Raw genomic sequence first — 16,575 nt, forward strand, 5'->3', positions numbered from 1 at the left:
ACCAAATATGCATGTGACTAGGGCAATGCATGGGTCATATTCATGACATCTTCACCAAATATACATGTAACTAGGGCAATGCATGGGTCATATTCATCCTTTTTGTTCTAAGGGCATAAACCAACAAACAAACAAATAAAAAAAACTATTTCAAATCGTTAAAACCAATACTTATTATTCGCAATATAGTCAACAGAAAACAGAAACGACCACAAGGGACCAGTTTAGAAATATTAAAAAGTCTTTGCGAGTACTTGGGTCAGGTTTGCACTAAACCTAGGTTGCTCTGTGAGTACATGTCAGGCGCGTTGGAATTGGTACGGCCCGGTAAGAATCTTTTTGGTCCAATGACATATTTTAGATGTGTCATTTGCGTCACCTACGTTTTTAAAAAAAATAAATTGTTTTAATTGCGTCAGAATTGCTATTTTAAATGTTATTTCTTTATCAAATCTTCTCTTCTGACACTACTTGACCAATTGGAACGAAACTTGGTATCATGTATTAATCACTATACACTATTATGTACATTTTTCATAGATAAGATAAATTACTCATTCTTTGAAACATTTTGTGGCCACACTTGCTTTGAGTGGAAACCGCAAAACACAATAATCCCAGCATTGATCGGGTTCTGCTAAAACGGGGATCGGGAATAAAACGCCAACCGTGTATAAGGAAAATATAATCAAGCTGTGACAATAAGGGGCTGAGTTGGTTGATTTTATTTCAGAGGTGGGGTGGAACGTTTACTTTGGTTACAAAACGAATGACGTACTGGGAATGGGAAGGAATTATTCTATAATAAGTTATGGCTTATAGCAAGCACCGCAAAAATCAAATAAATAAAAATATATAGGTTGAGATTACGTTTCATCTTTTCTTATATTTCTTTTAGTCTTTTTAAATTTTTCTTTCACTTATTAAAAGAATGGAATTTGGTGTTTTTTTTCTACTGTTGCTGTTGCCAAGAACTCTACCCGCCTCGATTGTATTATCCAAATGAAAACATAGATTTTCTAAAATAGGAAAGGCAATCGTTTTCTTTTTTGGAATTTACAGATGTCGAATTTTGTTTACGTTACATGATGTGTGTAAAATATTCCCGCCATCCGCAGAGAACTGTAATATTTCTGGTATCTGTACAAATTAATCTGACAGTTGCTAGAGATGCACTTTAGGGTTAATAATTGTACATTATGGCAAAGTTTTACAAAGTCATCATTTTTGAAAAATAAAAATCAAAGCAAATGTGGCCACAAAATGTTGAAATTTTTGGTAAAAGCATTTTTTACTCATTTATTGAAAAAGACCCTTTCCACACTTAATTATCAACATAGCAGATTTCTAAATTGAAACATTGATTTCGCTTGCTGCTGAGATATAAATAAAAAAATTGCAATTGCGGAACAAAAATTATCATACGACCCCCGCCCCTGTGTGCCAAAGAAGTTTAAATGTTCGTCGCATAGACTGTACAAGTATGGCAAAGCTAATGGTGCCTGCTGATATAGGCGACCCCTACTCCATATCAATCGAGATAATGACAAAGGGTGTCAATCGACTCAGAGAAAACTGCACACATTTCATGTATTTATTAAAGCTACATATTATATGATTTTTAATTTGAAAGAATGCGGAAAAGATTTGATATCCTCCATTCAGAATATAACACTGTTCTCAGTATCAAAGGCATTAGTCAATTAAAGTTTTTTTTTAAACAAATCGAAATACTAAATCTTTTTGTTAATTATAGCTAAATGTCTGAATATATAGATATGTGACATCCGCATGGACACTTAAGGAGGTAGACCTAGGATAAGAAACATAACTCTTGAAATCAATGATGTGTTTGTATCATTTACAATTTCATTAAAGGCTATGAAGCTTTCATTTGAAACAGAATGAAATCAGTCCAAGTTACTTTGTTGCATACTTGAGATTGATGTAAAACGTTGAAAACAATCGTTTCAATGATTTGTATGAGTTGTGTCCCTTACCTCAGGTCTACCTCCTTAAAAAATATCGGGAAACATAATGTTTTTGTTTGCATCACTTTAATGACGTATTAATGGTGCCACAATTATACGTCATATAACTTAGGATAATAAATTGTGTGGTTTTGTGGACAAAAGACACAAGAGACAACTATAATTTACATATAATAACATCTCTTGTATGGTATAAACTTCCCAGTTATACCACATGCCTTTCCCTTATCCCCATTGATAATTCTACATTCCCCATAGAAAAATCCCCATCCCGCATACAATCCCCATTGAGTATTTCTCTTCAAATATTTACATTATCAAATTTAATTTTTTTTATTTTTAAATTCTTCAACGTTTTAGCTGTTATATTTAATTAACTTTAATATATTTTTTTATATCCATAAATATCTAAAACTAAATCCCCATCCTCTCCTCCAATATTCCTATCCACATTCCCCATTCTCCAAAAGTTGCACAAATTCGACACTTACAGTTTATTAAAAGTAGACATTTACTCGCAAATAGTATCATTCAATGATTGATTTTATATTCAGGTCTTATTATAAACTTGAATAATCAAGTAATGGTAGGATACGAAAACTTAAGTATTACTCCAACTAAGAATCATGCGAATTGTGATTCATAGTTTGAATGCCTACATAAAATAATTTTTGATATTTTGTTTAAAATGCTTACGTAAACGGAAATTAACATTCAGTTTTTCATATAATCTGTGTTTATAGGCGATAAAAATTATACAGAATACAATGTAGATTTCAAAATTAAGGGAGATAATTCTGTAAATGACACTTGAATACAGTAGAATCTATTGGATTTTCAATGTTGATTATCTCCCAAGAGCAGGCAGATTTGAATGAATAATTACACATTTCATAGTATAGACCCTTTAAACAACCTAATTACAAAAATAAAAATATGTGGCGTTTTTTAGGGTGTATCATATTTTTCATATTTTGCATGATTCTTACAAAGACAGCTACTTAACATTTAAGATACAAATTTACATTCCTCTCAGATGTCGAAAAAAAAAATGTTAGAATTTATGTTAAAGAATAATCAAGGGAACCAAAGATTATTGCTATAATTAAAAGAATGTAATCCAGGGACAAAAAGCAGACATTGAAAACAGACATACACAACAAAGAACATAAAATAAATAAAGTTGTACATACAAAGTTACAAAAATAAATGAGCAACTCGGAATCATCAAAAACATGGAGAATGAAATTTTATAAATAGATTTCATAAATATCGGTCATTGTTATTCCTTTCAAACAGCTTGAAGAAATGTCCGTTCGGGACCTTTCAATATTACGCGTGGGGCATTTCGAATACCTAAAATCTAAAGTCAGTTTTACTCAAAATCTTCCACTGTGACTTACACCATACATCTCTATTTGTTAGTGATATTTTTCCGTGACTAGATAGTGAATGTTAAAGAACAAGGACGTTGTTTTCTTGTAAATTTAATCGTGATAGGAAACCTAACCTACAAAACTCCGTAATACAAGATGTAAAGATTATTAATCTTATCATGTTCTGTTCCTATAAATGAATTTATATGGACACGCAAAATAACTCAGATTAATCATTCAGCGCCCAAATAGAAGAAAGAGCACATCCAAATTGCATTGAATTTCACCATCCACAGTCATTTTGACACCGTCTTCATAGTGCTGAATTCCATGCATGAAGGGGTATATGGAAGACACACCAGTATGACAAGTAAGTTATGGCAAAATACGCTTGTGTGAAAATGCAACTCTTGTAAGAGTACAATTCACTGATAAATTTCAAACTCCTTTGCACGGAGAGATTGTTACGGATCAATTGCTATCAACATACTATTTTTTAAATCAGGATTACTCAGAGAAAAATAATCCTTCTTTTTTTACAAAAACCTTCTCTAAAGAACTTGACTAATCGCTTCTTTTTATTCGGCAGAGAAACATAGCTTCATAGTAACAGAACGACCAAGAATGGTACACAATATGTTTCCATACGTATTTCAATGGTCTGTTGTGACAACTTTCCTCCAAAGCGACAAAGTTATTGTCAATAAATTTCAATATTTTAACCTTATTAGACTCAGAGTTCGTGTAGAATAGGTGTTGTGAATCAGGTAGAAAAATCAAAACTTACAATTAAACCTGCGCAAACCAAACCCTCTTATAGACTTTGAAATGTGTGTTCGATTAAGTAATTTGATTCACCAATGTCAAGACATTAAAAGTGTCTGGAAAGACATGTTTTCTGATTATTTATGATTCGGTTAAGACAGTTATTATTGTATCTTCTAACAGTAATTTTAGCAGAAAAAGACAATCATTTTGGTCTTTATAATTCAACTTGAGATCATTGTGGTCATCAATTTTTAGGGGTTTAGTTTGGTTAATGCATTTAGTAGTAGCACTTGAAATAGAATTTAATGCCTTCCCAACTTATCATTATCAACTTTGAGGGATGATTGGTTAAAAATGATATTCTATTACATTTAATCGTCGTAATTTCGAAATGGGAAGTTAAGGAACAAGTAAAAATGTGTTTCCTTTGCTTTGTACATACAACTAGTAATTTAATACCACTCCATCTAAGATTCAGACAGTGCCAATGGTAGATGTGATTTATGATGCAAAAAAAAAACCAAAACAAAACAAAAAACAAAAACAAAAAACAAAAAACAAAAAAAAAAAAAACAAACAAAAAAAAAAAAAAAAAAAAAAAAAAAAAAAAAAAAAAAAAAAAAAAAAAAAAAAAAACAAAAAAAAAAAAAAAAAAACGCAGCGAACAAATAATGTTTTTTTTCTATCTACATAAGCCATATGTCTACGTAGCAATAGTCGTTAGACATTGTTTCTGAATTACAAATACAAATGAATTTGATTTTGGCCATACATGAAATACCTGCCTAACTTTTATAAACACTTCTACTCAATAAGTTATACATAGCTAGAACATAATATACAAATAAAACATCACAAAAATAAAATCACGAGCAACGAATAAACCGTGATTACGAAAAAAAACTACCGAAAGACATAACAACACCATGAGAACTAAAAAATACTGCTTTAAACTGTTATTTTTAATGACCCTTCTGTAAAATATAATTTCAAGTATTGAAGGTTACTTTATTGCATAGTGTCAAATTTTTATTTTTGTTGGAAAATTATTCCTGGACCATGTACTGAAAGTGAAACTTACATCTAGGTCACCACATGATGTCTTTTTCTTCCTGGTGAAGAAAGAAAACCGTATAAACTTGAACAAATCAAATGTGAAAATTCTTGATCCAGACGGAAACTATTTATGTTGATATCTGTGATCATTTCCCTTCTTCTTTCTGTTTCCCCTATCATGTCTTTTTATCTTATATCGTTGAGAAACTAACCCATCATAAGTTTTCCAAATCGCTTACATGATCTACCTGTATATAAGATGCGTCTACAACATTGTTGAAGTACAACATAGCATAGAAATTGCTGGGATAATAATATTTAGGCAGATTTTCATCTTGTTTCCAAACAAGTTCTAAAATTTGTAACAGTATAAATGTATAAATGCAAAGGGGAAAAGAAAGATTGTTCTTTATTATTCCCATAGGATCTCAGAAAAAAACAATAAATGTAAAAATTTGATGATATGGCCATAAGTCATTTTACATTAAAAAATTCCCGATCTGATGCCCAATTGCGAATCCGCCTTTTTACCTGCCCTTTAGATATATCATGAGTAACTTTACATAGAAGGTATATTCACTCACAGCCTTTAATCTTTAACCATATTTAATGGGTAAACAAAAAACAAAACAAAACAAAACACAACAAAAGAGAAAAAGGCAAAATTTAAACAAAACAACAAACAAATGTATTGTGCATTGTTGTAACTATTAGTCATTTCAAGTTGTTAGAGGCTCTAGACCTATTTTGTTCGACCTCAGAATAAATTCAATTTTTTTGTAAGTAAAATTTTATTTCAAACGTTCGATTTTCACTTGAATGATAACAAACATATGAGTATATATTTACTTTGCTTATATAGATATTGAAGAATCAGAAGACGATGAATGGTCGTTACAAGTTTACCAACTTTTGAGCAATGTTTTTGGATCTGAGAAAACAGTTCGTTTAAGACAACTTCTGTTTACAATAGAAGATAAATTTATTGATACTTTGATACCGTCGTATATATCTATTCTAAGTGGGAGTAAAGGGGAAGGGCTAGATTTCTCCGACAGTGATATCGATGTAATGAAATGCTACCGCAAATCAGACGTTTCCGTGTTTGAGTCGGTAGAAAAAGCTAGGAGTTGCAAATACACCACCAATAGGCTTGTTTTGGAATATGACGACACCAAATTACCTTTTACTAAACTAAGACAGTTAGGAGAAATGACAAAAGATTGTGCTGACTATTATCCTATTGAAGAAAATTCGTTTATATCAAGCGAAGAGATAAAGGAATATACTTTGGCGTCGACCCAATATATTGCAAAGATTCATGGACCTTGCTTGACAACTAAAGATGACAACATTGACACAGCTCTAACTCTTCGTTGTAGTTCGTGGATAAGACTTGCGCAATCTTGGATAAGCCGATCTAGATCTTTTTGGCCAAGCAATGACGTGCTTAAAGCAATAGTCGGCTTTGGCGTCTTGTTGGTACCAATCAGTTGCCGAGGGTCGCCTAGCGAAGACATAGAATGGCGCATATCATTTTCTGTTAGCGAAAAACTCCTTATCCAGTCCTTTACACATACACAAATGTTATGTTATGCCGCAATGAAGTGCATACTAAAGGATATTATTCAACCAAAGCATCCAGAAATATTGTGTTCTTACTTTATAAAATCTATAATGCTTTGGTTAGCTGAAGAGAACAATGTATCATTTTGGACGCCACGGAACATGATCTCATGCCTTGAGAGCTGTCTAAAGCGACTTTTGTATTGCGTTGAATATAAAATTTGTTTACATTACTTTCTACCTGAAGTAAATTTCTTTGAATCTCGATTTACAGACCAGATTCATGCCGATCTCATTGCTACTTTAACAGAAGTTCAGAATCTTGGATGGGAAAGTATACTTCACAGTAAACGTATAACATGTGTTAATACCACACCATCCTTATGTTCTTCTCCAAAACTGTGGTCAAATGTGGTCTACATGAACGTAGATACTAATTTATTTTTCTACATTCTAGATATTTTTGGTGGTTCTGAAGATATAAAACGGATTTGTTTTAACTATTTTTCTACTCTGTTTGTGAACAATATCACGACAAATGCATTTGTTGGTCGAGATAAAAAGAACAAAGACATATACAAAGAACACAAAGCAAACACACCATATTTACTATTAGCGACCAACTCCAATGCTACACGAGCATGGTCAACTCTTGCTTCGTTGTTTTATTCATTAGGTGATTACCAGAAATCCAAAACAGTTATAAGACATTGCAGAGACGTCACTGAAGTTATAAAACTGTATGCCAATGATATCAAATCGTACTGTATTATGCAGCCGAACTGGGGGTATATTTCCCATATCACTGAACCTTACAGTACTTATACTCTACCCTTTATCGCAATTTCATGGTTAATTCCGGAGGAAATTCGGCCACGGTTGAAACCATTGCAATATGAAGAAATTTTGAGATTGCATAAATACAGAAAAACACTGAGTAGAATGACAAAGGGGGTAGCAGTGCCATTTCCCTTTAACCCTTCTATTAAAGATAAAGATATATTTAGTTATGTGCTTGATTTAAACCCAAATTTAGTCTTAAATGCGTTAAAAGATGTACATTTGTTGGAAACGCTTGCGACAATGTTATCACCACCAACCGAGACAGATGAGACTTGGGTGATGTTTCATACTCTTCCATTTCTCGATTTTATCGACTTTTTGTGCTCATTCCATCTAAATGATGTCTTTGAGGCACGACGGGCGTTACATAACCTCGAAACGGAGTGCTTTTTACTTTACAGAAAGAAAATAATTGAAACATTATTGAGTGAGGACTTTGGGTGTCTTGAAGTAGCAAACTCACTCTTTAACTTCATCGTAAAAATCAAGTAAGGCTATACAAATGCTCTAAAATATCCTTTACAGACACTATGTTTAATTCCAGAATTTTGAATTAGAAGTATTCACAATTGATCCAATGGGAAGACATATTTAGCAGTGTTGAAATACATACTTGATTAAATTCTTATTTGATATTTCATTCGTGTATTTATATATAGATCTTGTGTGTATAAACTTCCCACTTATACCATATACCATTCCCAAAATCCCTATTGTCCCCATCCCCATTACCCATTGATAATTCTCTATTACCCATAGAAAAATCCCCATCCCCCCATACCATCCCCATTGCATATTTTTTTCTGTAATTTAAATTATCAAAATAAATTTTATATTTTTAAATCGTTTAACATTTTAGCTGTTATTTTTATCTAAATTGTACACATTTTTACATAGCAATAAATATTTTAAGACTAATTTCTTCATCCACCCCATTCAAAATCCCCATTTTCCCTTACACCATCCCATTCCCCATTTCCATTATCTCATCCCCCATATACCAAAGAATGGGAAGCTTTTCCCATACAAGTACGTCTTACTAATGACACAAATAAATAAATAAACGTAATATTACAAAGCACGTTGTTGTGTTATTGAAAAATGTAGCAATGGTATTTACTCATAGTAAACTATGGAAAAAAAAACATAGAATTTAGTATTTAAGTGTCAGTCTCTGTAAGAATCAGGCAGTGGGTAAAACATGTTATGATAAAATCCATCATTTTGATTTGACTATTTGCACAATCAGAATCAAGAGAAAAGACGATATTTTCATGTTGATGCATTGAGTTATAATATCATTGAAATGCAATGAAAAAATGAACATTTCAAACTCTGTTGAAAACAATATTTTTCTAACATTCTATTGAAAAATTTCAGAGCAAAGCCAATGATGCAGAGATTACATAATGGTATTTTCCAATAGAGAAAACATCCTTGAGTGATATTAAATTGTCAGATCGGTGTAGTTTTGTTCATGATTTTTCCCATTTTGCCCGATTGTTAAAAACACTAACACTTAATAGTGAAATTAAAAGTTACCGGATTGGAATAGAGGTAAAAGCAAAACAAAGCGATAAAGAAAGAAAACTGTCCTTACAGGAACACAAAAAAAATGTGCTTTATTAAAGTTATCTTGAAATATCGAAACTTGAGACATAGATCAATTTCAATGCAATTTCAATGCATTTATCATTTATATAAAAAAAAAATCATTCTGGGATTAATATCAATTTCAATAGATTTTGAACCGTAACAAACACTTGCTAATACCTCAATATATATTTCATTCCGAAGGGAGTCCTGCTTATATATATGTTTCATGGTATAGCAGATAATCCCATTTTTGCATATAAAAAATCTAGTATCCCTGGAGCATGAAGAGAAATATCACACCAGATATTTTGACTGAGAGTGGTTGAAACAGTGTAGTAATTTATCCATGTCATTTTCACTATTTAAATGGTAAATTTTTAAATATTTTTTAATATTTAAATCAGTAAATTTATAAATCATTGTGTTTAAAAATGACGCCAAATGAAAAAAGTACATATTTAAGTTTGAATCTCTACATATAGTATAAGGTATGTTAATATCGGCATGTAACCCCGTGATTTCACGAGAATGGGTCCTAGTCTACCATTCAAAAGCATGGATATTTTTCATTTAGAGAGCGCGATGTTTAATGTTAAAGGCAAAAATCTTTGTGTGTAAAACATTCCGATAAAATATGACAAATAACTATTTCTACATGATAAATGTAGTGCGATAAAAATAAACTAGAAGATTTTGCATTGTTATACCGAGTTTTGAGTACCCGAAGTAAACAATCAAATACAGATCGGTCTTCGGTTTTCAATACATTCTACATCGGAAATTCCGGCAAAGAAAATGAAACTATAACAAGACTTACAATGAATAGTCATTTACTAACGTAGCGTACACATCTTACACAATTAACTGAACGTATGTTGTTTGTTTTATGTTATACACAAAGATTACCTACCATTTACCACGAAACTATACTATATTCGTTACGTTCGTATGTTACGTTAATAAACAGCGGTTCTGTAATTGGTCATTACAAGGGACGCTACATCACTAACCTTAATGGTACATTATAAAATATTAAATTACGATGCCGTGGAAAGAGTTGACTTTGAACAATCATTTATTTGTACTCTTTATTTTGTTTTTACAAATAAATACATAGAAACATGTCTGAACCATGATTACCCGAAAACCTTTCTAAACAGGACACTTTTCAGACTCCGTAAATCATATTTTTTAGAAGAATCATAAGGGAACCAAGGTCATAGCGGTATTCAAAAGAATGTAATTCAGGAACAAATTTCAGACATTGAAAACAAACATACACAACAAAGAACATGAAGTAACTAAAATCATACATACAAAGTAACAAAAAACTGGAAGCATGGACCAGATGCACCGTTAGGGTAAGTGTCCGCTGTTCTTCTAAGAATGTATTTTCAATCTTAATATATCAAACACTTGTCAAAGCCGAACTAATTTGAAACTTTAGAAATTAGAAATTAGAAAGGGATCAGAATTGGACAGTTTCTACTATGTTTAAAAAAAGGCTCACTTTATAGCTGATCTGATCGGAAAGAAGGAATATCGTTTGGCTAGATCCTTCAATCTCAGTTTCCGTTATATAGAAGACATATTATCTTTAAACAATCCTAATTCTGGGGATTTGATACATAGCATCTACCCAAAAGAACTTGAGATAAATGATACTACAGACACTGTGAAGTCAGCCTCATATCTTCTTGACCTACACTTAGAAATCGATGGTAAAGGAAAACTATTGACCAAACTTTACGATAAACGTGATGACCTTTCATTCAGAATTGTCACCTTTCCTTTCATCTGTGGTAACATCCCTTCGGCTCCTGCGTATGGAGTGTTCATATCACAACTCATACGTTATACCAGAGCTGGCCGAAACTACGCAGACATTTTGTATCGCGCTAGAACTCTAACAAATAGGCTTCTGGAACAAGGTTATGCTGCTACAAGATTGAAGTCATCACTACAAAAGTTTTATGGTCGTTATCATGAACTCGTGGATCGTTATGGTGTATCCATCAGCACCATGAGAACTGATTTATTCAACGGGTCATAGTTTTCCTTCCCTCGATTGTCTACCCCGGACTTGACTTTTAATGAGCAACTCGGCGGGTGTTTCTAGAAAAGCAGAGGACGCTTACCCTACCGGTGTACCTGGTCCATGCTCCCAGTTTTTAGGGGAGTCCGAGTTGCTCATTTACTTTTGTTACTTTGTATGTATGATTTTAGTTACTTTATGTTCTTTGTTGTGTATGTCTGTTTTCCATGTCTGGTCTTTGTCCCTGGATTACATTCTTTTGAATACCGCTATAACCTTGGTTCCCTTGATTAATCTCTTAATAAGGGATTACAAATAACCATATAAAACTATGAATGTCCGTTTATCAATGATGGCTGTATGTTCATTCCTATATACTGTAAACAATATCAGGACTTTTGATAATTATGATTATAAATTGTAAGTTTTTATGTAGCACTCCAGAAAAGAATCATGCAAAATGTGATCATGGTTGGAAAGCCTAAATATTTTTTTGTATATTTTGCTTAAAATGTTATAGTACACAGAAATAAACATGTGGATTTTCTTATAACCCTTGTTCTTAGGAGATAAAAATATATAAAATTACTGTAAATGTCAAAGGAAATAACTCTGTAAATAACACTAAAATACCATAGAAACTGTTAGATTTTCAATGTGGATTATCTCTTAAGAGCAGACAGATTGGAATGAATAATTATACATTTCATCATATAGACCCAAATAGCAACTTAATAACAATAATAAAAATGTGTAGCCTTTTTTTGTTTTTTTGTTTTGGGGGGGGGGGTGTATATCACATTTTACAGAATTTTCATGATTCTTACAAAGACTACTACTTAATCGTATATTACTACAATATAAAGAAGATATGTTTAGAAAGAACTACTTAAGTCTCTGACGAAATTAATAATTATTCGTGACCAATATACGCTTCCATAACACCCTAACTCTTGTAATATTTTTACTAACATTTGGCCTTATTACAATAATCAAATAACATAACAAAAATGAGGTAAACAGAAAACACTAAACTAATAAAACTGGTTATTCCTCTATACATTTATTTTACTCATTATTGTCTAAATAAAAACTGAAATAAATTCATTGGATGTTTTACTGCTAGTTTCAGAATAGAGGTGCTTTTGGCTTTCTTGTAAATGGAAACCTGAGATACACAGCGGTATAATTTAAATGTACTTCATTTATATGTAGCTTTGCTTTAGGTTTATAAAAAATAGCTATATGTAATAACAACGCACGAACAATATTAATTTTCTCGCCAAAAGTCACCATATATATCCCTTATCACTAACTTGTAATTGTTTATAAGTCCGAGCCATTGACAGTAACTTGTCCTTATCATAACAAATAACAATCATTCTTTATCAAATTGGGGTCGATTTCCTCATATATACGTCATTAGGATTGTCGGAAATGGTTCCTTTGCTGGTAGTAAATAGATGCACCTGCTTACTTAGTTTTCATTTGTCAACACAGTGCGCTAGGAAACAAATTTGCAAACAAAAATAAAATAGGTGGCATGTGAATATTGGAAATCCGGTTGTCCTGTGTGAAAGTTTGAATCATTTATGATATAAACTAACCATAACAGTCTGATGTAATAAACCAATCATTATTTGCTTTCTTTGACATATATTTCTCCATCGATTGTACATGTACATGCAAGAAAAATATTCGAAAATATCTGCTAAAATATTAGGAGTGATTGTGACGTCCTTGTAACTTGGTCATCTTTTTTAGATTTTTAATGAAAATGGCGTCGTTTGCTTACCCTGTCTAATTGCATTACTAGATGGTTGCGCCATATAAGTTGTTCTAAAGAAAATACATGCAAATAAATAGACATGCTGAGATTGGATTATTAATAAACATTAAAACAGTTACGTTTTCGTCGAGATATACATCATGGTATTATCAATATCAAAATTGAATGTAACTGTAACTCAATAAATGTAACAACTTGGATATAATTATAAGATATAATTAATAAAGCATTGATACAAATAGTAATATAATTGTGTTCTAATAGACAAGATATATCCATATTTTGTTCATTAGTTTAAACTATGAAACATTGTCTTCATTCTATTTATAACTGCCAAAAACAAAAAAAAACAAAAAAACAAAAAAATGTGAGTTTCTGTATTCCTTGAGTAGATGTTTTTGTTTTGGATTGTGAACTTGTTAATTACCACTTGAAACTTCCCTTTCAATATTAATGAATGAAAATTAAACACGAGTTTGAATTTTGAATCGAGAGTAGAATACCTTGATCTCTTTACTCAATTACACGAGCTTAATTGTTCTATTTATCAAGTGTAACCAAGAACTTTCCTGTCACATTTATATTACATTAAAACCTGTCCAAACTGAACCTCTTCAGGGCTGATATGTTTGTTCGGTATAGGCAAATGTACAATGTAAATAGGATGAAAAAGTATCAAAATTTATAGACGATTTTTTGTTTACACAGGTAACCGTTTTATCCTGGGTTGTGTTTACCCAGGTAGCCGATTTATCCCGAGTCATATTTACACAGGTAACCGTTTTATCACGGATTATATTTTGTTTACACCAGTAACCTGTTTTTAGGGTTATGTTTACACAGGTAGCCGTTTTATCCAGAATTATATTTACACAGGTAACTGTTTTATCCCGGGTTATGTTCAAACAGGTAAATTTAAGTCATGTGAAAAGTAATCACAAACAAAATAAATCAAGAAAACAGACATCACAAGATTTTTCCTGATTCCATGCAACTTTTATATCGAGATTAATAACTGTTTATTGATCTCTTGTAACAGGAGGTACATTTGTAAAAACATCTATTAAAACGATTCTGATTGGATGACATGGGTTCGACAAATAACCACGAAGAGCGATGGAAGCCGTTGACAGAAATTAATGTGCGGCTTTTATTGACTCTTTAATTCTATGTTGGGAATAAGTGAATATGGATGAAGATAACTGGCTTACGGCTTTAGAAACCTTTATAGTTGAAACTAAGGTAAGTTTCTTCAATGTTTTGCGCTTGTTACTTTTATTTTATTTTTTGTCTGTTTGTTTGTTTGTAAAATTGATTGTTTGTTTTTTTTATATATATTTTTCTTTAAAAGTTTTTCTAACTTTATTATTACTAATTACATTGTATAACACACTTAAAGCGGACGTTTACAGACGAATAATTCAAATCGTTGATTGATTGGCTGATATGTATCAAAATGCATCATTATAAAAATATGTTAAGACGATTTATATCCACCAGGAAAGAACTTAAAAACACTTTCCACTTAAACTATTTTTCAAGTAATCATTTTGAGGTCGAAAATACTAACTGTTGGAACCAGGCGTTGAATAAACACAGTTGAGATTCATTCTAGTTTGAACCAAGTATGTTCTCATTAGCTAAAAGCACCTTTGCATTTAGGGTTAACTAATTGTCCCTCACTGAACGTTTGAGACATTTTTCGGTACAAAGAAATACTATAACACAAGAAGTAAAAAAAAAATTCAATACATTCAATAAACATTTAAAAAGTCATTTTGTATATTGAAATACAAAACCAATCATGCATTGATTTTGGTAAAAACATTTAATGGCCATGCATGTCTTACAATGTAAATACCATAATGGTGTATCCTAGATTTTTATTGTACTTTAAATGTATCTCTGAATAAATCCATTCATTCATTTATCAAATGCATGCGATTGCTTAAAGGGAAATATTACGCGCTTATTTATTTTGGAAATTCATATTCAATATTTTATACAGTGTCATAAATTAGACATTGATCAAAAACCAGCATATGTGCAATTTCTATTGTTTCCGATACAAAACAAATATATATTGCATTTTAGACTACAGATTAAGCATATAAGATAATTATTTCTGCATATGAATTTAAAAAAAAATATTATGCATTTGTATCTTGTCTGATGCAAAAGTCAATTACCAAGAATATCAACTAAAATGTATTACATTTCCTTATTTGCACTAGTATATTGAAAGAGTTTACCAGAACAGAACTGATTCTAGGATACTAGAAAGATATGTTAAAAAAAACTATTACCATGTAATACACTTAAAAATCTATTTTCAATATTTCATTGCCTAGTTATCAATGTATAATTCTTTATGACTGAATTCTCATAATAACTTCTTTTTTCAAATTGCAAACTTAGTCTGTCCTAATCAAACCGTTAAAGATCTGAATTACGATATATATACATTAGATGTAAAAGGATTTATTTGAAAACCTGCTGTATATCTCTGAGATTTTGTAAAAAGATACAGTGTTTACAATACGCAAGTCAGTATTTGTTTGTTTCCATGTTCAATAAATGCATTTTTCTGACATTTTATGAACATAAGGCATTTTTTGTGGAATAATCAGTTTTTTATTAGACAGTTTTAAACACACAATGAATCTTTAAAACGTCAGCGGTCCTTTTAACAAAAAATCGTAAGTGTAAAATTTGTCGTAAGTTATGACGTCATAGTAAATAAAAGTATTGTGACGTCATAGCTTACGACAATTTTACTCTTACGATTTTTTGTGAAAACAGCCACAGATTTTGAAAAAAAATATGTGGTAAGATTCGATGACATTAGGATAGAAATTTGTTCCTGTAATTAAAAAAAAATAATCAGGCTTTCCTTGTCGCGTGAAGAAAGTTGGGGCTATCTTCTGTTCTCATCCAATGACATCCGCCTCTGACAGTCTATTAGTGGTGATATGTAAGGTTAACTAAGACATAATACAAGTTACACTATTCTCACATAATAATAAAACATTATATGACTCTTAAAATCATTGAAATCTTGTCTTGGCTAACATAAAAACTCTAAAGGCTATGTATCACATACCGGTAATTACACTAAGGTATGATAAATCGATATACTGACAGTTTTCTAAAATTCGACAATAAATTGAGTATAAATAAAATAAAAATCTACTGAATTCAGAAACGAAAAATGCGAAACTTCAATAAAACTGTGTTTGTATAACGAAGAAGATACCGAGAGTTTAAGGAGGTAGACCTAGGGTAAGGGAAACAACTCTTGAAATCAGTGATATGTTTGTATCATATTCAATTTCACCAATGCCTATCAAGGTTACATTTGAAACAGAATGAAATCAATCCAAGCTACTTTGATGCTTACATGAGATTGATGTAAAATCCTGAATACAAACGTTCCAATGATTTTTAAGAGTTGTATCCCTTACCTTAGATCTACCTCCTTAAACGAAGGAAAAACCCATAATATCTTTAACCAAGTAACCAAAAAAAAAAAAAAAAAAACAAAAGAAAAAAAGA

General features: G+C 31.4%; 2 protein-coding genes across 2 annotated transcripts in view; both read left to right on the top strand.

Moving 5' to 3' along the window:
• The first annotated feature begins 1,983 nt into the window (after positions 1-1,983).
• Positions 1,984-8,678, top strand: LOC148598157 (uncharacterized). The gene is made up of 2 exons (XM_088561510.1): positions 1,984-3,737; positions 6,054-8,678. Exons 1-2 carry the CDS (start codon positions 3,698-3,700, stop codon positions 8,090-8,092), a joined length of 2,079 nt encoding a protein of 692 aa, XP_088417636.1. The 5' UTR covers positions 1,984-3,697; the 3' UTR covers positions 8,093-8,678.
• Positions 8,679-13,996: 5,318 nt separating this feature from the next.
• The window catches only part of LOC148598158 (neurotensin receptor type 1-like), a 45,153-nt gene continuing 42,574 nt past the window's right edge, over positions 13,997-16,575 (top strand). The window contains exon 1 of the mRNA XM_088561128.1: positions 13,997-14,262. Within this exon, the coding sequence (XP_088417254.1) occupies positions 14,209-14,262 (54 nt within the window). The 5' untranslated portion in view covers positions 13,997-14,208. The remainder of the gene's footprint in view (positions 14,263-16,575) is intronic.

The sequence above is a fragment of the Perna viridis genome, chromosome 14 (assembly GCF_037379345.1).
Source record: "Perna viridis isolate PV_CMFRI_1.1 ecotype Kerala chromosome 14, ASM3737934v1, whole genome shotgun sequence".
NCBI classification, from domain to species: domain Eukaryota; kingdom Metazoa; phylum Mollusca; class Bivalvia; order Mytilida; family Mytilidae; genus Perna; species Perna viridis.

Bases quoted from the DNA above. Each gene is read 5' to 3' on its own strand.
- LOC148598157 (XM_088561510.1), top strand. From the start codon at position 3,698: ATGCATGAAGGGGTATATGGAAGACACACCAGTATGACAA. The intron at 3,738-6,053 runs GTAAGTTATGGC...TTGCTTATATAG, and splicing joins AAGACACACCAGTATGACAA to ATATTGAAGAATCAGAAGAC.